General features: G+C 39.0%; 2 protein-coding genes across 4 annotated transcripts; both read right to left on the minus strand.

Annotated features, from left to right (window-relative positions):
• Positions 1-623: 623 nt before the first annotated feature.
• RB195_025725 (uncharacterized protein) lies at positions 624-11,893 on the minus strand (the record flags this gene model as incomplete). Of its 2 annotated transcripts, none has more annotated exons than XM_064213989.1 (17): positions 624-806; positions 900-975; positions 1,041-1,192; positions 2,029-2,136; positions 2,191-2,286; positions 2,492-2,664; positions 6,548-6,636; positions 7,003-7,160; positions 7,228-7,376; positions 9,814-9,974; positions 10,101-10,191; positions 10,249-10,351; positions 10,437-10,568; positions 10,642-10,730; positions 11,340-11,455; positions 11,546-11,685; positions 11,798-11,893. In XM_064213989.1, 17 exons carry the CDS (start codon positions 11,891-11,893, stop codon positions 624-626), a joined length of 2,112 nt encoding a protein of 703 aa, XP_064069870.1. The 2 variants fall into 2 exon arrangements, with proteins under 2 accessions (XP_064069870.1, XP_064069871.1); XM_064213990.1 differs by having other exon boundaries at positions 885-975; positions 1,041-1,119; positions 2,022-2,136.
• Positions 11,894-15,385: 3,492 nt separating this feature from the next.
• Positions 15,386-23,972, minus strand: RB195_025726 (uncharacterized protein; the record flags this gene model as incomplete). 2 transcript variants are annotated; one of them, XM_064213991.1, is made up of 14 exons in its annotated part: positions 15,386-15,481; positions 16,324-16,458; positions 16,511-16,648; positions 16,719-16,893; positions 16,953-17,226; positions 18,071-18,583; positions 18,658-18,835; positions 19,679-19,777; positions 20,256-20,325; positions 20,385-20,488; positions 20,548-20,708; positions 21,022-21,139; positions 21,806-21,910; positions 23,880-23,972. In XM_064213991.1, 14 exons carry the CDS (start codon positions 23,970-23,972, stop codon positions 15,386-15,388), a joined length of 2,259 nt encoding a protein of 752 aa, XP_064069872.1. The 2 variants fall into 2 exon arrangements, with proteins under 2 accessions (XP_064069872.1, XP_064069873.1); XM_064213992.1 differs by lacking the exons at positions 15,386-15,481; positions 16,324-16,458; positions 20,548-20,708; positions 23,880-23,972 and having other exon boundaries at positions 16,460-16,648; positions 21,044-21,139; positions 21,806-21,904.
• Between the last annotated feature and the right edge of the window lie 3,032 nt (positions 23,973-27,004).

The following is a 27,004-nucleotide window of genomic DNA, read 5'->3' on the forward strand; positions in this document are numbered from 1 at the left end:
CTTCACAGCACATTTGTCGAATATGAAGAAATACTAACAAGCTCCAGAAATTCGCGAGTTCATCCGGCAAAAATGACCTCACAAATGACTGAGATCATCTGTTTTTCTCAGCAACTATTGGATAGGTTTCAGTTTCATGGATAACGTGTGTGCAGCTGTCAGTGCACTCACGAAGAAGCGAGAAAAAGTTGTGAGACTGAAGCCTCCATGGAAGTCTTCTCAAACAAAACAATCATTGTTTATGCAAACTAAGTTTGCTAACATTGAGATGGGTTTAGACATTGTTTAACAATGTATGCACGTGATTCAGTGAATCCACAGTTTTTTTTTTCTGAAATTGTTATATCTTACTTTCACAAATTATCCTCAATCAGGTGGTCCCAAATTTGTTGATGTCTGAGATCCTGAGATGCATTTAACTGTTTATTCTACGAAATCCGACAAAATAACATTGAATTTCCACGTGAAAATGGACCACATTGACTTCAGGAAGCTATGGATACTCGCCGCTAACTACAAAGCAAAGAAGTCCGAGGAATGGAAGGATGTGCTATATGTATCACAAATAAATGAGCTCAGGAATGAACACAGCAGCAACTCGTAGCTTTACGAAGACGGCTTCGTTACTCGAACATTTTCTTCTTTTTCTCTTTCTCCTCCTTCTTCTTCTTATACAATGCCCAATTGTGTTGTGCACTCATGTAGGTGGTTTCGAGGAATAAAAATACGAATTCACAGCATGTTAAGAACGATACACCGCACCATAGTCCAAGTTGTCCACCAAAATCGGCAAGTAAGTTGACAAACTGCAATCAGTCGTTGTACACGCACGCACATCCGGCAATAAACTAAGAGTTAGAGAGTGGAGCGTGAGTGCCAGCTACCCTCTCTCCACTTACGCCGTATGCCTCGGATTCTGTGAGCATTTCGAAGTTAAGCTGTTCGTAGAACACTTCAACCATAGCACCGTTTTCCCTGTATTATAAAAAGTACGGTGCTAGACCTGCTTAAATGACGTTGAGAGTAATCGGAGAGCTTACTTGTAGTGTTTGTTGCACTCGGCGTTCGTTCCATTGCAAGATCCGAGCTGAATTTGAAGTGAAAGCGAAGGCCATTTGGCTGGAGAATATGTTACCGAATAGATCGACTGTCGACATGGTTGCTGACATCTACGGGACAAAAAGTATTTCATCTTTATCTCGATATTATATTTTGATTAAAGTATTATTTCAAATACTATCATATGGTACAATGTCTTCTACTTGTCGATTTAATACTCAAAACAATTTGATTTTTTTTTTCGAAAAAAACAAAACAATTATTTACAACAGTCATTTGTACTTGCCTGCCTAACATATCCTATGAAAAAAGTCAGGGAAAAAATGCATTTTAATGAAAAGATGAAGAATATTATCGAATAAGAAAATCATGTTACCAAAGATAATCTCTGCGAAAACCTAACAATTTTCTCGCAATTCTAATTTTGAGGATTTCGAATATGCAGCAAGAACCTTCGTGTAGTACAAAAAATGTAGTGAAAATCAGAAAATAAAAAAGACTTTTTCTTATCGGCCTTTTTTCTTTCAAAATTTGTTTTTACTATATGGTACCCATAGGATAATTGGGTTTTGTTTGTATATTCCTATAGAAAAGTTTATACGTCAATAGTTTAGGAGAGAAATTTTCTTTCCGTCAATGTTGCAGCCGTCTTTTTGCATTCTCGCAGATTGTAATCTAATTCCCTGAAACTTCCTCAACTAGATTTCGCAAAAATTTCGCAATGGGAAGAAATTTCGAAAGGGCGAAACACATTCATATATGTGCACATCATTCTGATGAAACGTTATAAAAAAAAGTTTCAAAAAATTATTTTCCGGAAAATTTGGAGGAAACCTGCATCTGAAGGAACCGTGAAGTCCTCCCAGCTCATTCATTCGTGCATCAAGGCATTTTCCTGTAAATATAGCTTAGCGCAACTCAACAAGTACTGGTACCGTAACAAGAAGTACTCTTATACATACGAGCTACAGGGTCTGCCGCTTCACAATGAGTCACACCGGCAGGTACCGGGAAACGAGGATCGCCACATTTGCATTCCTTGAGTACAAGTTGTTGAAAGCATGATCGATAGCAACCCTATAATCCTCCATATTATCTTATACGATAAAAAAAGGACAAAAGTTTGCTAACCTCTACTGAATATTCGTAGTTTTTGTAAATATAGTCAGCAGTTTTTCCGTCTGGAACACAATCACCGTATGGAGCTGGTAGACGAGTCATTTTTCTCTTGAAAGATATATAACATAAAATGATAACTCATGAAAAAAGTAGCACGTAAAAACTATTATTTTTGAGGATTTCTAGGAATCTTCTTTATCAAATGTATCGTAATTCATTTTGACTTTCGTAGTCAACGTTTTCATCTGAAGTCATGTACAGTCAAATTCTCGTAAAAATGCATTTTTCATAGTGTGGATGTAAACACGCTGACCAGTCGTAGGCCAAATGAAGACACATAGCCAGTCGGAGCCGAGTATCCGAATGTGTCAGGAAACGGGAACTCTTCCTTATCGTGAATGGTGAGGCGTACACCGGTGGCTTCTGTGGTCGGCATATAATCGGACGCGTTCACGTACACCAACATTCGTAAACCGTACATTGGACCTGATATCATTCATTTATATTCAGGAAAAGAACTGGAAAAGGAAACAGAGAAGCTGGAGTAACAGAAGCAGAACCACTTTCATAAAACGTGTAGTCTATTACTTTTCTAGAACTTCATGACTAAGAACACCTATGAGATTTCGATTTTTGAAAAAAAAAAACAATTGTTCAGGGATTTCGAAAAACTAGTTAGTAGTCCTTGCTGTTTAGTTCTTCAACAACTTGAATGACATCCACTTCGAGACTTGACGTTGTCAATCACATTTGGGGGAAAATCTGGTTTTTTCCAGGGAACGAAAGGATTGAACGGCGGAAAGTATGTCATGGAGTAAGTCGAGTTTATAATGAATCTGCTGTGAATCGTGGATTAAGGGTACTGTAGAGAATTAGAGGTTAGATTTATTGCCGATTTCTTTCTATCTCCTCTTCGCACATTCATAAAGGATGCAGTGAAAGTGAGCAGGTAGAGAGTAATATCGGAAAGTGATGGGGACCATTCAAAAATGTAATATGTAGTGTAATTCTGGAAAATGTCAACCACGAGAATTCTAGGACTTAGATACTTGAGGCTGGAATGAGGAGTATTCCTAAATTCTAAAGAGCTTTTATTATCAAAAACATGAAAACTTCTATTTTCAATGCCAATCAGGAAGAAAAAAGAGGATTATGTCACTCATATACTACGTAGATTCACATGTGCTTAGCATTTTATTACTACGTAGTTTTTAGGTGTCGTTTACCTAGGATAGTCCTGCAGAACTCAATTCAAACAGAGAAATATGTAAAAGGTAATAATCATCGAGGAAATAAGAAAAATTCTCACAATAAGCTTAATATTCTGCACTCGTGAGGAACGAGGACGAATGTTTGATGTCCAGAGCAAATGTACATTCTGTGAGCCAAATACGAAGATTACTAGGTATTGGAACTAATAGTATTTCTTCTGTTATGTTGTGCATTTTATAATATAATGGAAAAATTTGATTACTGGCAATCCAAGCAAACGACAAACTTTTTGGGCGGGTGTGGTGTAGCGGTTAGAGGTTCCGCTTCCTGCACGATCGATCGGAGGTTCGAATCCGCCCTAGTGCTCACCAAGCCTTTCATCCCTTCGGGGTCGATAAATTGGTACCAGACTTGTCTGGGAGGATAAAAGCACTAACTTGACGCATCGGCTAGCCACCGCCAGTCATTGTATAGGCCAGATACACGTTCGTAAACCTCAAACGATTCTGAATTGACTAGCAGGGCTGGTGAACCACCTTGTCAATGACAATGGCAAATGACAATCCGCCTTAAGTGACAAACTATAATAATGCGTTATTTCACCACCTCACCAAAACACTAAGACCTCATTGGAATAACAAGAAAACATAAAATTAGTTCACAATGCTTTCAAGATGAGGTTTCAAGAAGAGAGGGCTTGGAGATTTATTAACATAATCATATTGAAGTTGTAAATAAGGAACAATCTGTTTGCTTACAAAAATCATGTTCACACTTCAATATGGGAATTTCCTGAGAATCTCGTGATTGTATAAAAACACGCCTTGACATTATAATTTGTTTTTTTTAACATCAACAGAACCGGAAAGTCATTTCAATTTTACCCTTCTAAGTATTTGATTGTTATCACTTGGGTGATTTTGCATGACGAAGTTTCGAAGGTATGGCGACTTCATTGCTTTTACTTTGCAGATGAATCGTGTTTTTTTTGCAGCAGCTCGGTTTGAAATCTCAAGTCCAAACTAAACTGAACGAGTTGTATATTTGGCATTTTATTTGCTTATTCGTTCTAAACACCGTATATTGTCCTACTTACTAAAGAAATAAATTACTACCTTATTAAACCAATTGATGTTCTATAAAAAGACGAATAAAGACGAGTGCGGCTAATCTTAGTTCCAACTTTCAACTTACGTATATAATATCCAATAATGAGAAAAAAATGAATGGTGTGGTGAATAACGGGTCGTTGGTTAGATGTCACGCCGGATTTCCTCCACTTGTCAAAACACCGGCTAGTTTCGATTATAGCTTAAATATATATTATATTTATACTTTAACTGCAACAATGGGTGCCCAACGAACTAGGCTAAGCCTATGAGCTTTATCTCTGTGAAAGCCGTTCCCCTTCCTTATACATATGCCTAGATTAAAAGCATCATCCCAGTACGGATTTCAGGTGGAGTATTCGTATACGGTATAGTAGATTATGGGCAGGGAATGATTCCGTCCATTTCTTCCTAATTGCCGTAAAAAACGGCTCGGAAAATGCTGCGCGTGCACAAATCTGGTGCGCTCCAATCAAACTCGTTGTAGAAAATAGCGTGCCGGATCGCTCGAAGCCGTATCGTCCGGGCCGTTTTTTACGGCAATTAGGAAGAAATGGACGGAATCATCCTTCTCTCCATAATCGACGATCCCGTATACGAATACTCCACCTGAAATCCGTACCGCCTCAGATTCGTGAGGTGATGCCTTTAAGATACAGGAGGGTCCCCTCTTAAAACGATGCTACTGTGATTTTGAATCCCAAATCCCATGACTTTTAATGGGTTTTGTGTGTGTATGATCTGAATGTGGTTCACAAGATGTGTCATAATACCTAAGCTATTGCTCATTCTCGTGACAGTATACATAAACGCAATTCTGCTGTTTGTTTGGTTCCGTAACGTAAGCCAGTGGATAAGGTCACATAGACTACTTTTTCAGCTCTTTCATAAGCAGAGAAAGCTCGTTTAAGGGCAGCTTTTGGAAATTACGTGGCTGAACGGCACGTGCTAGAAGAAGAAGAAGAAGAAGTGCTACGTGATCAAGAATTTCTGCAAACGCTCGCTTTAATCTAGTTTTCACTTACTTTTTACTATACTACATGATTGAGTAATGTTTCTTCCTATGTTTTTGAGTTTAGAGGAAATCTACAATGGTGAAGATAGCACTGTATTACTTTCAATATATATATATATATATATATATATATCTTATTCTAAAACGAACCGGCAGAGTCACTTTACAAACAACACACATACGCACTTATTTTTCCGCCAGTTTGCCCGCAATTGTGTACCAAAATATGGGAAAATACTTCCCAGGGTGCATCGCAGATATAATTTCCAAATATTACTTATATTATTTATTGATACTATCTACTATTTATTTATATTACTTTCCTTCATTTTCAATAAGACATGGTTTTTTGTTTGGTTGCAAAATTTGAAGAAAATCAAAGGTGGTACCATACGTTCCTCTCCTATTTTTTGGCCTTATTACAGTAACAATATACTCGTTGTCAAACTCATTCAACCAAGCTAACGCGACGCGGCGGAAGGAATCAAAACCGAACTATTGATCGAGAGGGCACGTCCGAGAAACAGGTCTGCAGAACAGCTGTATATGAAACCTAACCGTTACTCGGCCAAATCTTAGCAAATTTTGCTAGGAATGATTTATATTCCACATCAAATACCTCAAATTCCAAAACGTCTCAACTCTCAATGATCCTTTTGTGGAAAAAAGAAGAGAAATTCTGGATAACGGGCCTTTAAACTTCGATACTTTTTTCTTCGAACATCTTTTGGTAAATCCGTGGTAAAATTCGATAAGATATATACTAATCCACCTCAAATACCTTCGCTACCGTCTCACTTCTCGAAGGTCACCTCATGAAAAGAGAAGATAAAACTTGGATCGGGTGTTGTTCAACTCTAGACATTTTTTTAAAACAGAATTTTTTGTCGTTAAGTTTGGTGGGAGCGAATACGGAGAAGAAAATATTTTCTCTTCACCTGAGCAACACTTTCTGAACGAATCACGCTGCTGGATATGGAAATCCGTAAGGTCAATAAGACACAGCGACAGTATATAAAACAATAAGAATCACCTGCTCGAATGCTAGTTAACTGGACACTTCGATTGTGGTTAAACGTGAAGCAAGCACCGAAGACAGGATCGATATGAGTAAGGAAATCCCTGAAAGACAGTGACTATTGTTAAAATAATCCATTTTATGATAGTAAAGGAATTTCGTCCTATCGATTATCACATTACGCCCCAAAAAATTTCGATTTATGGTGCAAAAAAAGTGTTGTATTTGTTATGGTGCTTGGTTTTCTTTTGGTTGGATTTCAGCCCGAGGCTTGAGTCAAAAGAGAGTTCCAACGCTCAGCTTTCTATCGTGAATACATCGGAACCAGAACGAGACGCGAGGTGGTTATTTTGTTTTTTAGTGCGGACTGTGGAGTGGAGCGTACCATATGACCCTTTACATGTCCTTTACATGTCGGAATCGTTCATGTGTCATTTTATCTGCTAACAAATTTTAGTAGATAAACTAACCCCTCAATATCGCAAGCCTTTCCATTAAAGGAACATTTCTGGACGAGTTCTCGTTTAGTTGTCGACAACTTCTCTCTAGCATCCATAGATAATGTAGCCATAGCAAACATAATATTCTCTTTGGCTTTAGTCACAATCGCAACTTCATCGGTCATTCCCTTTAACGATATTTTAAGGATCGCATAGGAGACCTGAAGTGGTCCACTTTCACTTCTGTATGATTACCTGGAAACCCATAGCTTCAAGAAAATTTGGATCTTCCGTCGGCGGTCCTCCTTTCAAATAAGTCCATATTTCAATCGGTGGAGTTTTCCCATTGTAAGCAACACAAAACCTGGACGGAGCACAGAGGCAAGGCGATTTATGACCTTTCGCTGGAAAATAAAAAAAAACTACTGGAGAAGGACGAAAAGGGGCTCTAATGGTAAATAAAGAGTTTTTTTTTTCAGGCTTAGCGAAACATAAAAATATCTTCATTAATTACATATTCGATTGCATAGCTGCACTATTCATAGTTATTTATTGGATTATATAGGAATTATTCCATTCCTTTCCTTTTTTTCATTCATTCCTCGGATTCATTATGTATGGAAAAAAAAAACTTTCAATGAGCGCTCCCCAGGACAGCATAGTTAGGGAAATTACAAATTCCGAATTTTTTGAACACTGTCTGAGAGAATTTGTCTTCAGTGTGCTAGAAATTTCTTTTGTATTATTGCAAATCCTCTAAATGATTGTAATTATCCGTGTTCACCAAGTAAAAAAAAAGAATAAGATTGATGAGAATCCTTGGGATTGGAAGGAAAATTGATGCGAAAACGTCAAAGCTGATTTGTAACCGAAAACGTATGTAAACGAGTGACTCATTCTCTTTGTAGGGTTTGTTAAGGATATTTACACAATGGCAGCTGGGAAAGTGCACTAGAAAGGTTAATGATATACGCTATCGCTAGCAAACTGAAGAAAAAAAAATCATGAATATTCCTGAAGCGAATGCAGTGAAATTCACATTAATCGCCGAAAGGGAAAACCGAGGAATGTGAAAGAGTCACATTTGTTACGCAGTGCTGAACTAGTTTTCAAATGATTGTTGATTGATAAATGTTTTTTTTAATTTTATGTTCTGAGTATGCATAATGCATTTGCTTTGTTAAATGTACGTATTATCTTCAGAATCTACCGTATTTAGCTATAAATATCTGAAGAAAGCGATTTACAAATGATTTACTAAATCAATAGTTTGCAAGAATCTATCTGATTAGGGAGGAAATAGTCTACTCAAATTTTATCAAATAGAAGCAACTTGATTAATGTATTAAATACAGTTCACAAACAAGATATAATAGTAAGTATGGTCGCAAATATCATTAGAAGTGCAACATACAAGGCATTAAGCCCGGTTAATATACAAGACCAGATTGTTCACAAATACAGCAGTGTAGCGCAGTTGGTAAGAGGTTCCGCCGCGGCTGCAATCTATCGGAGGTTCGAATCCGCCCTAGTGCGAACCAAAACCTTCAAAATTTCGTACAGGGATTAAACTGACATCCTTGCAATTGTGGTTGCATTGTTTTTCAACACAAACACCGACAAGTTATAGAGACAGATTAAAGTTCTCCAACATTTTCTCAAGTCTGGAATAGCAGTTTTAGAATAATGGCACACAGTAAAGGTCAAAGGCAGGATACCACAAAATTAACGAATGTTCCTATTAACGAATGTTCCAATTCCAATTTCTCCATGAAAAGATACCATCAGTGATGTTGGTCACGAGTATGACCGTGTTCACGTTCGATTCCCCTAATCGTTCTGAAAAACGGGCTTCGTGCACGAATTTTCCTACGTGGCACCTTATTACGCCAGTTTTATACCGTTCGCCGGTCTCCTCAAGCAACGAATCCATTAGTATTACTTGAATAGGCCTCTGGTGAGACCTCACTGATTACTTCGCTCGCTCGCAGACGCGGCGCGTGTGGACGAGTGTACGGTTGTAAGGTGTCTCGTGGGAAATGGTCTCGTACAGGAAGGCGAGATTCAGGATGACGAGGGGTAGTTGAGTGTGAAAAAGTTTATACCTGTAATCTACACCCCTAACTTTATCTTTTCTGGACAGATCCCAAAATCATCAATTTTGTGGTATGTTGCTTTTGATGGTTTGAATGCAGAGTGTTCCCTAGTTTTTTTAAACTCTCCTTTCATTTCATTCGTCACCTATTTTAATCCATGTTTGAAACTCGGACAGTATAGTCCACTACACAATAAACAACGACTTTACGATGAGGATCATCCAGTAAAGGACATTGTTTATACTATGACTTTTTTCTTACATTTGTCGCGGCCTGGTCTAGGACTGTGGGCATTCCTAGTCATTAACGGATGTTATCTCCTTAAGAAGAGTAGAATTTATGAGAAATACAATTACCAGTAACCGATTTACCCCTATCGCCAGAACCAGTTTTGTTCCAAAGTTTCTACCTCTATATTTGCTGCCATGTAGGTGCTTACGATAAAAAGCTGTTATGAAACAGAATGATATCAATTATTTCCTCACTATGCATCAACCGACACAACTTTACTGAGTTTCTTGGAGTTCTTGGGATTGTTAACTGTTTGAGGACAACTCTGCTCAACGGTGACACCTCCAACAAATTTTTTTTACGTTTTTTTTGTACTTAATGGGTTTGACATCATCTATTACCATTATTTCCTTGCTCAAATATATCTCGTGAAAGTCGACTGGGATCAGGCACGCAAAAAAATGGGTTGAGAGTGAAAAATTTGAAATACTCATTCTAAACACTACTAACTTACACGTCTTGTTGTCTTTCGTACAAAAAGCGTGTTCATTGCAAGTGTCGCACTCAGTAGCCTCCCAGGTATCCTTTAGAAAACACGGCCAAGCATCATGAGTATTTCTGTCAAACGCACATATACAATGATCGTCATAGCCGGTTGGCTCATCCAACTTTGTCCTAAAAACTAATTTTATTCATCGTCCTAGAAATAAAAAAAGAGAAGAAAAACGGGAAGAACCATATTTGACCATGTAGCTTGCACACTAGTTCTCCAAAACGGACTCAAAAAAAAATTTACTCTACCTCTCTGATTTGCATTCCTCCATAAGATTTAGCCCTGTTGTAGTCTCCATGTAATAGTCGTTCCCCTCTTCCCATTCAACCTCCTCATCATCTTTAAGAAGTAAGAACTATTTCTTCTACATCTCGTATTTGGCAATCGTAGACCTACCTAAGCTGAAAGGTTTCCTAGTGCTACCGACTGAATCCTGTTTTTCCGACGACAGGTCTTCCAGTTCGGCTGAAGATTTTCCGCACAAACATCTCGCGTAGCCCTGAAATACAGTAGAATTGGCTCGAAATTGGAACTATGTCTATCCAGGGAACAAAAGGGACGAAATATGAATATGCAGCGCTCACCGGCTCAAAGAACGCACCATGTAAACCGACAGATCTTTTTGTCTTTGGCGCGGATGTTGCCTCTACAGGAGGTGCATCCTCGCCATGCTGTTTAACTCCAGCTTGTTCCATGGCACCATCGAAAGCAGACAGCTGAATTGAAGAGATAGATTAGTTATTTTACTAATTATTAAAATTCTAAATCAATTGGAAAAGTATGACGCACCGTTCTTTTAACCAGATCTACACTTGTAGCTAGGCTAGCCTTATAAGGATTCAAATTACATAATGTAATTGCTGGGAACGGTGCTGTGTCTGAACCGAACGTCTTTAAGATTGGGACCGTTGGGACCACATGGAAACTAGTAAGTGGAAAGTTTGGTAACTGGATTACACAACACTACAGCCTAGTCAAGACGTTTTGGTTTATTATCCAGGATATCGTAACCAGCCATGGATTGGGCGGCGAGTTTTCCAATTTTCTTGCAAATTCTTGCGAATGTGTCTTTACCGAAAGGTCAGGGTCCAGTCCCGCACCGTGTGTGTACTGTACATCTCTTGGGTGCACAACGAGGTCGCAAAATTGGTTCATTAATGACTTCAGAATATTTTGCTGTGTTTCAGAACTTTGGAATTCAACAAATACATTTGAAGAAATTATTTAGAGTCAGCACGGCTAGGATCTACTTATATCTAGGGAAAATGGATGTGTTTGGCGGCTTCACGTCCGTCACCGCCTATGTTTTAGTGTGAGTCCCTAATTTTTTTGGAGAATTTCAATATCTCTCGTAATCTTTCGGGAATTGTTTCTCCGAAATCTCCTCTTTTTATCCCATTGTAACCCTGTTTTCAAAAAAAGGATTTACATATTTCCCTTCCATAATATGGGAACTGTGTGATAACTGTGGTACAGTAAGTCCCTACCAAATTTCAGCTGAATGTCCACGATTTTTTCGTTCCTATTATATTTAGCCAATACACTTTGGGCATTCATATATAGCATAGTCATGCATCCAAGAAATAGTAGAACCCATACAGATCTGCAAGGATGCACGTTTGGTGAAAGGTTGACAACAAAAAAAAACCGTCAAATTCATTTCTTATGGTGAAGCTTTTCTTGGAATAATTACCTGTAGTATCGATTTGGCGCCTGTCCTATCATTGGTATTCCATGAGCAGATGTCTTGTAACAGAATTCCTTGAAATGCCAAGCCATTCGTTTGTCATAGGGGAGAAGTTTCGGATCAAAGTTACCAGTGATTATTTCACACTAAAATCCCATTTTATTTCAAACATTTACCAGGATGATCTAAACTCAAAGCGAAGTGAGTGAAAGAAGTGTTTTCCTCACAACAAAAATTGAGAACAGAGAAGTAGCTCACTTGTACTCCTGACTCGGATGAGTTGAAACATTCTCCGTAACCGAAGTCACCAAAATATTCACGTTCTGTGACAAATTTCACCGGATCTCCATGCATATACGCGAGAGGATCGCCGTATACATTAAGAAAAAAAGGAACAATTATATGGAATAATATTAGAAAGAGATACTTATAAGGCATTTGGAAAACGCAAGTTGAAAGACAAACACGAAGATGTCGATAAACTGAACTCAATGGAACAGCAAAGTAAACCAAAGTGGTTTGCACCTAATGTCGAAGTAAAAAAATTCTAAAGCTATCTCCTACCTGTTTCATATATTCCGTAGACTCTTGGAGCCTTTCCCAATTTTTTAGGTTCTGTATCCACGACATATTGGCTTGTCTTCTGAATTCGATGAGAATCACGTTGAAAATTAGATAAACTTGACAAAATTCTTCATGACTTCTTCCAAGAAAATTAAAGAAAGCTTTAATATTAATTAATTCCGAAAATAACAACTAGCTAAGAAGAAATTGTGCATTAAGAACAACTGAAATTTAATTAATGACGTTTAATGAAAGAATGTGTTTCAGGGAAAAAATTCTGCGGAACAGAATGGACCCTTAAGGAATGCGTTTTATAAGGCAGACGTTCACGCGTCAGCGCATCGGAAATGCATGAAAGATCCGAATGTTTGCATGACTTTCACGCGTCGTGACAGTTACAAACAGAACCATTCAGAAGTTTCACAACAAGGATTCATGTAGAAAAAAAAATAAACTTACTATTCTTATTTGCGTAAAAGTAATTATCTATGGAAAACTATCCTAGGATCATAGATTTCGTTCAAATTGTTACAATCGTTTTCGAAGGGTTGCTCGCGCAGTTGTAATAGTCTTTTTCCTTACTTGTTTGAACTATATTCCACCTATGTATTTTTCGTATATTTGTTATTTTGTATCCATGTTATATTGTGACGTAGTTTCTTCCAAATTTTTTATGGCAGCAGCTAGGTCAAGCCGTGCCTAGCTTTACCTAGATTTTCTTAAAACAATAATTAGTCTATCTAAGCACTTCCGCAGGATAGCTACTTTTTTTTGAAAAAAATGACCTCACATCGCAAGAAATATGGATGATAACGAGAAGACAATAACAAGAGATTTACCACAATAGTTTGTAGTTGGATTGAAGTTTAATCATTTCCAAAGCATTCCTCATCTGATGCGAAACTCCTCTCGACAGACATTTCCGCTGAGGAAATGAACGCTCAGCAAGGACCGAGAAGCAGCGAAAGTTAAACGACAACCATTTTCAGGATCATTTTATTAGGACACTTGATCCTTAAGTTTCAAAACGTAGAATTCATCAGAATCTCTGACACATATGAACAAAGTATATATTCAGCCCTGTCCCAACAGATAATCCATATAGGATAAAGGGTAATGTGTCTGGTGTTAATCAATCCGCCTGGGATGCGCCACCACGTTCACTTCAGTTCAGCGTTCATTTGAGGTTTACGAGCGTGCACTTGGCCTATACAATGACTTTCGGGGCAGTCGATGTGTCAAGTCAGTGTTTTTGTCCTCCCAGACAAGTTTGGTACCAATTTATTGACCCCGGAGGGATGGAAAGCGTGGTTTGCACTGGGCGGATTCGAACCTTCGATAGATCGCGCAGGGAGCGGAACCTCTAACCGCTGCACTACACCCGCACCAGATAAGCTTTCGGCAGAAGAAATTCACCTATTTGAAAATATTACACTATTAGGACTAAAGAGATAAAGGTGGCTGGTGAAGAGGATTACATCCGGACTACAGAAACTGAGTGCGCCCCACTATCCTATGGAACTGTATTTATGACGCGTGTTCAGCTACTGGTGATACCAGATGCAACCTATAGTTGAGAAAAGCCAAGATTACTTATGAAAAATCTGAAACGGGAAACTTCTATTCGATCCACAACTGCCCTTGACCCTACAGAAGTCTATTCACAGCGAGTATTCAACTACTAGTGATACTAGATGCAAACCATAGTTGGGAATGTCAAACTAATTTAGGAAGTATTTGAAACGAGAAATTCCAGGAAGACTCAAAGAAAAATTTTGACGTGCTCTTTTTCTGTATCGAGTTATCAGGTCGTGTAGGTGAGCACACTATTTCTCCCAGTGAAAAATAGCTACTTTACCAGCTTCGAAAGGTGATTGTGTTTTTTCACTTTTCAGTATTTGGAAAAAATGTCTCGATGCACAAACGAAAGAATATTGATATGTTTGGAGTTGTTTAGGCGCAGGTTTGCTTTTGACGTGTTGAAAAGAAGCTTCTTTTCCGGGAAATTTCTTCGTTTGACTTGCAAGGAGGTGAAAAGTGCTGTCACCATCAGCGAACGTTCTTTGTATGAGTGATGCCGAAGAGTGTTCCATTTCATATGGATGTGTAAGTGGAATAATGAATCCTAAGTTCTGTCGTACTCCAGCGATCGGGAATTACTTTCATCTGCTTGCGAAGAAAGTTTTGGGGGTATTGCGCCTTAATGAGGACCGTTTAGATGGAACTGAACTTAACTGGAGAGAACTTACGAGATATCTAGGGGAGGACAAGAACCTCAATGTTCAGATTTTTTCATGAACCTTTCTCTATGAGGAAAGCCCGTTTGATGTCTTTTCCACTGTTCCAAGCAACTCTTTACTTTTTTGAGTTTTTTTTTCTGAAGAAACGCAGTGCTCATTTTAAATATCCCAACATTTTTGTATTTATCCCAACATTTTTTCGTGGTAGTATTCTGCTTAGAAAGTGCTGGAGCACTCAAACATATTCCTTCTCATAAAATAAGAATTAAAAACGACTAGACGTGTCACACCGGTGAGTTATCTCCGGAAAGGGATGTTTTTATGTGTCTCACCTCCTACTGCATTCTCCGTGATGAGCTCGTCTCACAGTCGACCTTGTTCCATAAATCCGTTACATATTACCTTTTCTTTTGTTTCTTATAGTTACTTTAAAGTTACAGTTACTTTTGTTTTACGGTAACCGGATGTGCAGAAAACGGTGGAGGAGCACAAAAACAAAACGTAATCTAGGTTCATTTACTTGTTATCTTGCTCCGATTACGGTATTACAGCGTCTTAACAGACAATTATAGCTATGTTTGCAACGAATAATTTTGTAACTCATAACAAAAATGTTCAAAATTTATGAAACTAAACAATTCTAGCGTCGAAACGAATACAAATAAATTGAGCTATTATGACACATACCTTGAAACGATTACAACTTGACTTGGCAGCAATAATAAGCAACAATATATTTGACGGGAAAGTGCAGAAAAAAGATATGTTATATTTGAAAAATCACATGACTAATCACATTAAAATAAAGCCAACAATACATATTTATCTCCGAATTAATTGCAGCGGCAGTATCATGGCAGGAATAAAACGAATTGCAGTGGTGACACCAGTTTTTCCTCCAGATAGAAGCTAATTTCTGGATGAAAGACTTAAATTGAAAGCGTGGATTGTCTACTGTGGAAGCATTGATTTTGTGCACATATTTATGTATGTGTGTGTGCGTGTGTGTGTGAATGAAGCAGGTGCGTGAAAACTAAGTTGTTTACACTCCCAATGTGTCATCAGTTATAATAGTGATATTGGTCACTTTTTCAGTAAATGGACATCTGGGAAACCGTCTAGAAACGATTGCAACAATCTGAAATAAGGTTTGATTGTACAAGGAAAACGTTCGGTTGCAGATCCTTGAGATAGTTGAGAAACACGTTGGTAGACGTGAATTCGTGAAGTTCTTGTGCCTATCCTTGGAACTATAGTGAAGTCAAAACGATCTGAAACTTAGTGCAGTTGCGCACGCGGCTGCGTTCGAAGCGGAGCGGGTGAGCTAGCCGTTCAAGTGATGAGTTGAGCACTGCCTCGTTCACTTGGACTTCAGCGATGAGTGGCGAGGGTTAGCGAGGGTCCCTTCTGAATCCTAACCGTGTCGCTTCGAGCGCAGCCGCCTACACAACTGCTTCAGGTCGTTCTGACCCGACTATGTCTGTTCACTGGACTTAAAGGCATCATCCCACGAATCTGGCGTGGTATGAGTTTTCGTTGGAGCAGACCTATATCGGGTCGTAGATTATGCTTACAGAGGTGGTTGGGCTAATTTCTCCCTCTATCCCTGTAAACATACGGGTCGTGTTTCTTACGAAGTCCTGTATTGCAATTTGTCGAAAATCCATTCGGACACCCCGATGGGCAATCAATTTAGACCGACGAATCCCAAGAGGGGGCGGGCCGCAAGGGTGGCGCGTTGCAATAGAGGACGTCGTAAGAAACAGCGTTCCGGAGCCGTCTGTTTACAGTGATGCAGGGAGAGATGAGCGGAACCACCCCTATATATATAATCTACGACCCGAAATAGGTATACTCCAACGAAAATCCATACCACGTCATATTCGTCTTCAATTTCAGTGACCACGGGAATGGATACTTCTCAAGGGCTGTGCTCTGCAGCTCTTACTTATTCAAACATATTATTGAAGGTTAACTCACAGCCCATATTTTTTGCTTTAACGTAGTTCGGAAAGTGTAGCAGAACGACGCAAGTGATAAAACAAGCGCTACACAGCCGATCACGATAAGATCGATATAAGTGTCCAAATTGGTTTGAGTTATTGTTGACAATACCTTAAGTACTAGTAAGTAATGACGTAGTCCCTTTAACCGATCCGAAACCTACAGGAAATCCAACATAGCGCATCAAATAACTTCGATCGAGTGAAGAAAGATCTTTTTCGACCATATATGAATCAACTTCAGTTTCATTTACAGAAAACAACACCTGAACCGCGCTACCAACACGTTCTATTTTATGGACCTAAATCAAGGATTTTATAACTATTAAGAGACTGTAGACTTTTTACTAATGAATATGATAATGTTCAAACCTGCACAAGATATTCCTGATTTTTCTCGTCAGTGGCTCTCTTAAACCTCTTCACGCGTTTGACTGATTCCTTCACAACCTGACTAAGAGCGCTGGTCAGATTGCTAGTAAGGTCAAAGGATTGCAAATCTAACGATGAAGGGATCTTCATCTTCAACACTAATACTGACGGTTTCCTAAAAATATCGAGAAGTTGCTGTTTGTATCCTGAACGAAAGCTGAGACCAAGGATAACCTTGGAAGTGTCGTCGGTGGGGTCGGAAAGAGTGTTTCTGTCTCCCATGAACCACCTCCACCCCCGCCGCTAATTGGAGCAGTGACTTGTCCGGGCCCAATCACAGGTAAGCTGGTCGGCGAGGGAGAACTTCCTACAATTGGAGTAGAAGTGGGAGGAGCAGTGGCGCCAGGTACAGAAATAGGTGTAGGAGATGTTTTTCCTGAAGTATGTGCGGTTATCGTAGGTCTTGAAGGTGACAATGTGACGGCGACCAATCGGCCAGTAGCCACACCTAAAATGCTCTGCTTTTTTCCCGAAGACAGTATACAAATATTATATTAAAAGTAGCATACAAATAAAACAATAAATAAAAATAAAATAATAAAACATAATAAATAAAACATAATAATATTAGTAGTAATAACATAAATCATAATAGGATAATATAAATAAAATAAATGTATATTATTAAAATATTGATATTTGATTGAAAACATCGTTTCAAAACTTTTTGATGTTAGGTTCTCTAAACAGTTAAATAGGGCCTGGAATTTCGTTTTTAAAAATGGCAATGAGTATTTGAAACACCCTTTTCAAATCCAGGAATCCGAGACCTCGTGAACACTCAGAGGCTTCAGTGCATCCAAGAAGACAACCCTTTACCTCAACAGAAATGATAAACTGGAAATGTGTGGAAGGGATCAGTGGTGACGTTATGAGGCGAAACATCTCCTTAGGGCTGTGTAGGTGTAAAAAGTAGATCTCTCGGCTAAAATGATGCTTCGGATGTTCCTTATTATTTATTTCGTCATTGTTATTATCCTTATTTTGGACTTCTAGAGACTAACGGATTTTCTCGAACTTCTGGACTCGCATATTTCGCTTTTTCGCTGACAGCTTTGTAAATTACTTTTCGAGTTCCAGCTACTACCTAGAAGGGAACCTAACATTCAAAATGTCCTCTATTGCCGCCATTTAAAATGGCAATATTGCAATGATGAATGTCTCAACATCCTAAGAAAGGAACCAGAACATTCCAGAAAACTACTGAATCCATCTCATTTCATAAAAATTGAAGGTAATTTCTGGATAAAACTGTTTCCGTCATTTGTCAGCAGTCAGAAAATTGCTCGCACCTGTAAAATCCTCGAATTGTCCGATCACGAACTGATCAGACGTTCTTGTGGGACCGATTGTAGGAGTAGTAGTGATATTTGCAGGAAGTCCCTCAGTTTTGATTATTGAAGTTGATAACGTTGCCTGGGTGACAGTTGTAATTTCCGCTGGCGAGGGAAATGGCTCAGTTGAGGAAGGTGGCAGAGTTTTCCTGGGGGTTGAAGCTGTGACAATGGATACATGTGGCTGTGTTGTCAATGCCATTGGGAATGTACTCGCTTCACTTGGGTGTGTAAGGAGTGTGGGAAACGTTTTAATCCCAGTGCTTGAAGGAACAGCTTCGATAGGCGATCTAGTGGGGAATGTAGGAATAAGGCTAGTTGGCAGTATTGTTCTAGGTAGAACAGAAGTTTGGTTGAGACAGGGAGCACAACGGTCAGTTCCATTGAAAAATATGACCGGTCCTCCCAACGGTCCAGGACGTGGGAACGAAGGTTCAACAAAGTCTTGAGGAAGTGTGGTGAGATGAACTTCTGCAATAGATATGGATTCAAGCGCTCACAGAACTGAATTATGTATACTGGTTTCTTCCATTGTTAGCACTCACCTCCCGGACCTACATTGGCGAAAATATCAGGTGGTGTGACAAAAGGTGACAAGAGATCCTTCAATTGTGGCAACCCGTGACTTCTTACCACTTCTATGCAAGAACGTCCTGACTCGACAATAAGCCGAGGTGCACCACCGTCAATACGCATAACATGGTGAGCAGCTGTCATACCCACCTGAAATGACTCAATTTAGTAAAAATCCGACCCGCCCACAACGAATGTTTTCATCATTAACATTGTCCGCTATCCTCAAATCACATGAATCATTCGCGGCGATTTAGCCGCATGTTTAGTAGGAATAGTGGATTCAGGTAAACACCTACCCAAACCTGTAGTTTCCTTCACAAACGTTTGCTTTTACGCTGGAAAAAAGCGACACTCTCTTACTTTTTTCCAAAAACTCTTCAGTGCCACATACTCTGAAAACTGACCGTGTTCAACCAAGTTAACGCGACGCGTATGCTGCAAGAATGTTCTTTTTCTGCTTAAAGCGTGTCACGAAAGTGTGAGCGTGACTCCGTTCAATTCCCCTTAGGCGTCCCGAAAAACGGCGTGGGAACCGCTTTATTTTCTAGGATATGTCTTAGAACACCCTACACGCACATGTTCCCATTCCCTCAGCAATCTATTCATTCAGTTTGCGTAAACAAGCTGCTGAGAGCTGATTGATCCTCGACCGCTCGCTTGTGAATGCGGCGCGTGCACAATTTCGCCGCGTTTTCATGTACCGCGTAAGAACAAACGCCGTTTCCACGCTCCATGTTTCCACTCAGTTTTCCAGACAAGTTTATTTCTTGATACGCTGCCGTAAACACAAGTTCTCTCCTCCCTGTGCCTTACCTTCATTGTACGTCTCATGTTCACTCCTTGTCACCCATATAAGCTATATACCACTATGCTAATAAGATAAAATCCAGTTTGACAAAGCTTTTTTGAGGTAGCAGCGTTCAAAGATAAGAATATAATTTAAGGTGCAATTTAGCAACTTCAAAAAAAAAGATCCAGCCAAGAACTCACATTTTGTACGGGAGTTTGAACTGATATACGCGAGTTCATTGTATGTGCGGTTACACGACCAGAGTTGTCAAGATTCAAATCAGTGCCCATCGCTGTTACCTTAAAATCAAATCATAGATACAACACCGCTACTAACTTGTGTCCCAAAAACCGTCGCTCATTTGTCAAAAGTAAATTTTCGAAGTATATTTGAAATCAGCAGCTCATTTACTTTCGAATGGTATTTTCAAAATTTAATTTTGCCCACTTCCAAGAATTCCGACGGTTTGCGACGGATTAATCCGTCGGCGACGGTTTTTGGGACACAAGTTAGTAGCGGTGTTGTAAGTTAAAAGTGACCAGCGAATGTGTGCAGCCGAGCGAGGGCGATCCTCCTTTAATTGGGAAGGGAGGAGAGCGAAAAGAAGCAGAGGGAGAGTGCGTTGCGGCGGGCGCGTCGCTCTCATGCGGTTGAACATACTCGGTGGTAAGTATTGCTAACAGGTAATATAATACAACGACAGAGCAAATGAGAGAAAAAGAACGATGGATCGATCCAAGTAAGGGTATGTTATCTAGTTTGGGGAATGTTCACTACCTTCACAACATCCGCTGTGATTACACTGCTCCCGAGTGATAACTCTCCTCCTCCACGATCGATTTGAAGTCTAAAAAGAATGAATGAAAAATTGAATCAAATTCATATGTTGAGCATGAGATTATGTACTTATTCAGTTGTTCCACACTGACGTCGACTCCTGAAGGAAGCATTCTCAGCATTGTGCTCTCGTTAGGACATCGTATCAGAATCTCTTCTTTTGTTAGAGTAACCTTGAATGGATGCTTTTGTTTCAAAATCATGGATTTCGCATAAAATGAGAAAACCGCACATCATATGGAGTCATATTCGTTCGAGCAACAATAGAGTATTTATCCGTAAAAATATTAATAGAGGTGTAGTCGCCATCTATTTGTACTATCTTGTCACCGAATTCCACGTATACTGTAGCACCCAAAAAGCATACACGAATATGATATAAAGGTGACGTCGCTAAATCAAGTGAAGGTAACATATTTCAGACATTTTTTAAATATTACATCACATTTATTCTATTTTTTTCGTAATAATATTTTTTCATAATATTTTTTTCGTAATTCCAAACAAATCAAAGAATTAATATTTTGTAGTCGGCATCAGATGTGTTCAATCGGGTGTCGCGGTCACCTCAAACGCATTCCGCTCTGCTTACGAATTCCCTTTCAATTTCAGGAAGTCTTACAAAAAGCAGCGAAAGTCAACATAGTTACCGTCAACTTTTTTTAGACAGATAAATTATGTAGCGTCAAAAAACAAAATTACATACCAAGAAGGATCAGTTCTCGCACCCCATTTGGAAGAGTAGAGGCTACGATGTGCATGGATTTCTGCCGATCACTCAACCATGTGATCGCCTCAATGCCAGCTCTTTGTCCTCGGACACCCTGAAATGAGACGGTGGATGAACCGTAATGACAAGAATAATTCATTCAACAGTGGATTACGGAAACGATCCTTGCACAATTCTCCTGACATTGCTGGAACTGCGTACTCTCAGAAGAATTTACAGTCGATGCTGGACGTATTTAACTGAGATAACTAGGCGCAGACGAGCACTGGGGCTCTGTTTGTCTGACCCACACGTGGATTGCTGGGACAATTTACCTGTGCTGACAAGCTCCATAGCGGATTAGTGTCCGCATCGCGCTCGGTGCAGCTGCGTAGGTGGTACGGTGGGGCGAAGGGTTGGAACCGAGATGGGACCCTCCATCACTCCACTAATCGCTGCTGCGGGAACCGCTCGCAACCACCTGAGCCAAGCTCAGCTCCTCACGTACCGTGCTTCAGGTCGTTTCGACCCGTGTAGGCCATGCACACATCATTTAACATCTTTTGCAGTGAATTTTTACGCAAAAGCAGTGGGAGAAGAAATCGATTGATACAACCATGGAATCTGTCCGTGTGTTTTTGAGACTTCTGCTTTTCACCAGCTACATACTTCCCCGGGACCTTTTTTTTTGTAAGAACGTATCTATCTCGCGGAAGAATTCTTCCTACTTGTTTATTCCTATTTTTTCTTTGTAGATTTCGCTCGAGAGGTTTCATCTCACCTGCACATGAAGACCACTATCCTCCAGTGACACATTAACATTTCCTACGAGATCATGGACAATGCTCGAGTGACCATCTTGCGTCCGATTCGTGCGCATATAAAACTAAACAGAAAAAAGAAAATTAACACAATAAATCGAAAAACGTTTCTTCGATTCGCTTCGTTTTTTTTTCTTCTTTTTTCCGCTTTTTTGTACTCCTTCGACATGAAAAGCGCTTGGTTCTGCGATTTTAAAATCCACTATGAATGTTTTTCTAGAGTTCATCATAACTTGTTACAATTTTTTTTTATTAAATGAAGTTCCTTTAACATTAACCTGCATGCTTTGATTCCGGCTTAAACTTGAAATACTGAATTGAACTTAAACTTGAATTAAATACGTATTTAAAATAAAGTTATTCGCGGAATTTATGCAGTTTTTTTTCCAAATTCATGTTTTGAAAACGATAACAATCCGATTTCCAAAATCCATACAATCATTGTCAAAATACGAGAACGAAGAATAAAGAAAACTTACGTTAATGTCATTTCCCTGAGAGTATATAGTAGCACTATGTTGGACGTTTAAATAAGTATCTGCTTGTTGAGCGGAGCAATTCACAAAAGTGTCATAAGAATCGAAAGAGACTGTTGAATGACCTGACCATAGGGACCCATTCACATTCCTAAATCAGAAAAAAAAAATCGCTCACCCCATGAAAGTCGCCGTTGAAGGATTTCTGTAAAACATGAATGCTCGAAATATTAAGAATTACTTAGCAATTTGCTTCATTATCCGTTTCAATATAAAACAGTTTTCATTTTGATGATAAAAATTTGAGAAATTCCCAATGTAAATTTTTCATATGAAGCAGCAAAACTTAATTATATTAAATGTTAAGCCCAAAATCTTCCAAAGCTGTTTAAACTCACAAAACCAGGATATGGTTAGCGCCAAATGCGTTCATCCGGGTCTGTCGTAGCGCATGCTTTTTATCTATTTTCATGTTATTTTTTACCACTCCCCTTTCGCCCTCACGTACCACAATCAAAGGCGCATTGTGTTCATCCGATTTAGAGGTGCTCAAAGAGTTCAGAGCCGCGCGACGGGCGCAGTTTGGCGGCTTTGGTGATTATTGAGCGCAAGAATGTGAACAACCAACCCAATAATCATCGAAGCGCAGAGCCGCCGAACCGCGCCGCTCGCGCGGCTCTGAACTCTGCTGGCAGCCTAACACACTCAGCGCCGACTATGTTCGCGGACTAAACCATGAATTTCAGAAGAACAAAAGAATTTCAAATTCAAGTAGTTAATTGAGGAGTAGATTTCTGGAACACAGACTGCCATAAAAGCCGACCACGTGATGGTGAGTCGAAATTTAGCAGATTTCTCATCAACATAGACGTATTTCTTTAGGATTCTATGAACACCAATCTAATCGTGAATCCAAGTCATGCACAAACATTAGCAACCACATGAGGTTGCTAATGTTGAAACTCCTCGGTGTTGATTGAAAACTACTGCAACGTTGGTATTTTGCAAACAATATTCTCACCATAAACTATCATAATTTCAGACTTGACTATACTAATGTCGAAAATTCGATGGAAACTCAAAAAAAGTCTACCCAGTCTTTTCGTCTCATAAGAAATGCTTCATCGTCATTGTTTTACTCATTACGGAATAATTTTTAGAATGGAACTTACTTTTCTGTCATGTCTATTCTAGATTCAGATGAAATAACTGTGATATATTTATCGAACAGCACATTTGAATGAAGTGAGTGAACCTGAAAATTAATAAATTCTTCGTTTAACAAATTTAATTTTCTCTCATGGATAAATTACCAGTTATAATTGTAACTAAGTGTCACTGACTCGTATGCTTATGCATCCGTTTTACATGCATCATAAATGAGTATCGCGTGTTCATTAACGCCATGCAATTCAGCAGTATATTAAAAACAATTAATGATGTTCTACATTCCATATACATTTCAGGAGAGAATTAAAAAATAGAATTTCAGAGAAGTACATAGAATCGAAGAAAATTTTTGAGGGACGAAAATATCGTTGAGGAACTTTTGGCCGACCTGAATGTGTTGTGAAGGTAAGGTTTGTCTTCGAAGCCTCCGTCCATGTGCAGCGAACAACGATAACAATAATACTACTCCTAATCTGTCCATAATCTAAAAAGTAGCAGATAGAGAAGTTACTGTAATCAGTGGTCAAGGAAGTAGCGGATAATTACAGATTAACAAGACAGTTCTTGCACTCATTTTGATCAATAGGAATACATGGAAAAATACAACGTTGCAGAACAGGACCATATATCTCTGAGCTAACAATTTTTGTCAACATTCAATTAATGATCAGAGATTAATCAATACCGCACAAATATGATATGATATAATATTTAATCAATTTTGAAGAAAAAGAGATAAGATCCATTCCCAAGCAAAATCTTATGAAACTATATGGTCGACGCCGAACGTGTTCAACCACATTAGCGCGACACGTTCGTCGCAGCGCATGCTCTTCCTTACGCTCTGACTGGAACCTATCGCGCTCAGTCGGTTAAACACATTCGGGATCGACTATACATTGAAATTTTATTTTTTTTTATTAAAGCACAATCGATAATATTATGATGATAGTGTGCAACTTTCGAATTTGCCTATCACACAACCAGTTCTAATATGCTTCGTTACATATTTCAAAAATTCCAGCTTGAAAGAATCGTTCCAAAAAATTGACAGTAGCAAACCTCAGGGAACCCGTAGTGTTTGGGTTCCAGGTTACGGAACCTAGCGTGGTTCTGCGCAACACCTCCTAATCGTTGTAAAAACAGTGCTCCTTCCTACGAGGAAAGTTATAGCGCACCTTCCCTTTGCTCGCGCCGCATCCATGGGCGATCATGGATGCGGCGCGATCTATGATACATTCTCACTAGCCTATTCAAGTAAAAACAATGAATGGGGTGTTGAGTTGACCGGGTCGTACAGGGGGGGGGGTGTTCTAACGTATCTCGTAGGAAGAAACGTCGTTCGCATGCCGTCTTTAACGACGACTAGGGAAACGTGAGCCGAGTCATGCTAAGTTCCGTAAAATACGACATAAACTCTGCAGGTTCCTTGGGGTTTCCGTACCAGTTGTAATGCGTTGCCTTTAATCTGGTTTTGCCTAGCATTATGCCCTTTCTTGGATTTTTGGAAGACATTCCCTATCACTCGGTTCTGCTATAACATTAACCAATTTCATGGAATTTTACATGAGAAACAATAGGACTGTTCTTTCTGTACTAAGTAGGACTTTGACTTCAAAATTCAGCTTTGATGACACATCGAAGCGTTGCATTTTTGAGAGCTAAAAATAATTAATTACAGGTGGTGCATGTATTTTCTCCTAGGGTGGTATTATGTTATAAAGACATTTTTTTTGGAAAAAAAAACACTAAACATGCTTCTGCTTTCTTACTGATGGTTCACATCGTTCATACAGTAAATACAGTATCAATAATTTCGGGGTATGCTCCGTTTTTCCGTCAAACATGTCAACCTACCGCGAAAATGTTGATGTTAGGATCCTCACGGAAAGGTAGTGACAGAGGTGTAGGTCAGTAGCGGAATTAGCCTGTTCGCATTCAATTCAATCAAATTTCCCAGAGAAAGTGTACAAATATGGCGTTATGAGGTGCCTCGTAGGGAAATTCATACAGAATGTCCGTTTCGCACGACGTTTTCGAGATGATTAGGGGAATCGAAGGTGAACATGCTCGTATTCGTAATCCACTAACTAATCTAACGTTATATTCTCGCAGAAAAATCCCAAATTTTTCCTCGGAAGATCCTAACAACGTCAGGTTCACAGTATTCATCTTTACCTCATAAAGGGTACATACCTTATCGGTTTTTACTCATTAAGAACATGGTAATAGCATCTTTTTTAAACGTGAATCGAGAATTAACACTATTCTTTTTTCTCATATATATATATCATATTAGGATAATATCAAGTTAGAATCTAGAGGGTAATCGGTACCGAATATGTTCAACCGGATGAACGCGATGCGATAACCGTAACGCACGTTTTCCTCCCCTCTCGATCCTCTACAATCCCTCTAAACACTAGTATCTCCCAATCAAAATCACATCCACTCGCCCGGTTGAACAAATCCATTACCGATTATACTTGAGAGATCATAGAAGTTCATGACAAATAGACTGCTTCTGTCTCATTATTAGTTCACTCATTTTTTTTCCTTAATTTAAAAATGTACTGGAAATGTTACAATTCCTCACTAGGTTTTATTTGTGGAACATTAACATTCGATGATATTTTGCGAAATTAATTAGACCAGGAATGTGGGTCTAAAAAGTGCTCGCAATACATATAGCATTAAAAATATCTATCGCTGAAAAAAACGTCTTATTTCCATTTGAGGAATATTTCCTGTTTCTTTCTAGAAATCCATTCATTTCTCTCCTTTTTTTTCGTTCAGATCCACATAATAAAAATCGTTTTATGCTCTGAATCGTCAATTTCCCTGAATAAGGGATGACATTCCATTGTGGGTGGAGTTGGTGACAGTCGATCCATCATCCACTATGCACCACCGTAAATTTTCCAAAAGAGGGTTTCGTGCAGCAATTATAATGTTTTCATGCCTCACCATCAATCCCAACTACTTTCGGATCGATCTAGTAACCTTTTATTTTTTTTTTTCTAAAGCGTGAATGTTAATTGTTACACAGTATTTATTTCAAAAGGGAAAGGAAAACAAATGAAGCTTGCCTAGCAGCCTCATTGTACTGAGAAAATGTTCTAAGGATTGTTCTGCTTAATCGCAGAATACTTCTTCCCTTTTTTATTGCAGCACTATCATTAGACACATTATTTTATTACCTATTTTGGTTAATAGGTGTGTGAAACCAAATAAAATAGCTCACTTTATGACAATGAGACTACAGTATCAGTAATTACATGTTAATAGAAAATATCGAGCTTCTAGTGTCCCCCATGGGTTTGGAAAGTCTGTGGATGCAAATGCGATAGAGAAAAGGTGCTCTTATTGACCAGTAAAAATTAAGTCAATGTTCCCCTTTAAATTTGTGCAATTAATATTGGGAAAAAAAGCGATTCAATGGGAACCACTAAATAATACCTAGTGCGACTTTCCTACCTCATTCGGAAGCACGAACTAGCCATTGGTGTTAGT

Source organism: Necator americanus, chromosome X (assembly GCF_031761385.1).
Source record: "Necator americanus strain Aroian chromosome X, whole genome shotgun sequence".
Taxonomy (NCBI): Eukaryota; Metazoa; Nematoda; class Chromadorea; order Rhabditida; family Ancylostomatidae; genus Necator; species Necator americanus.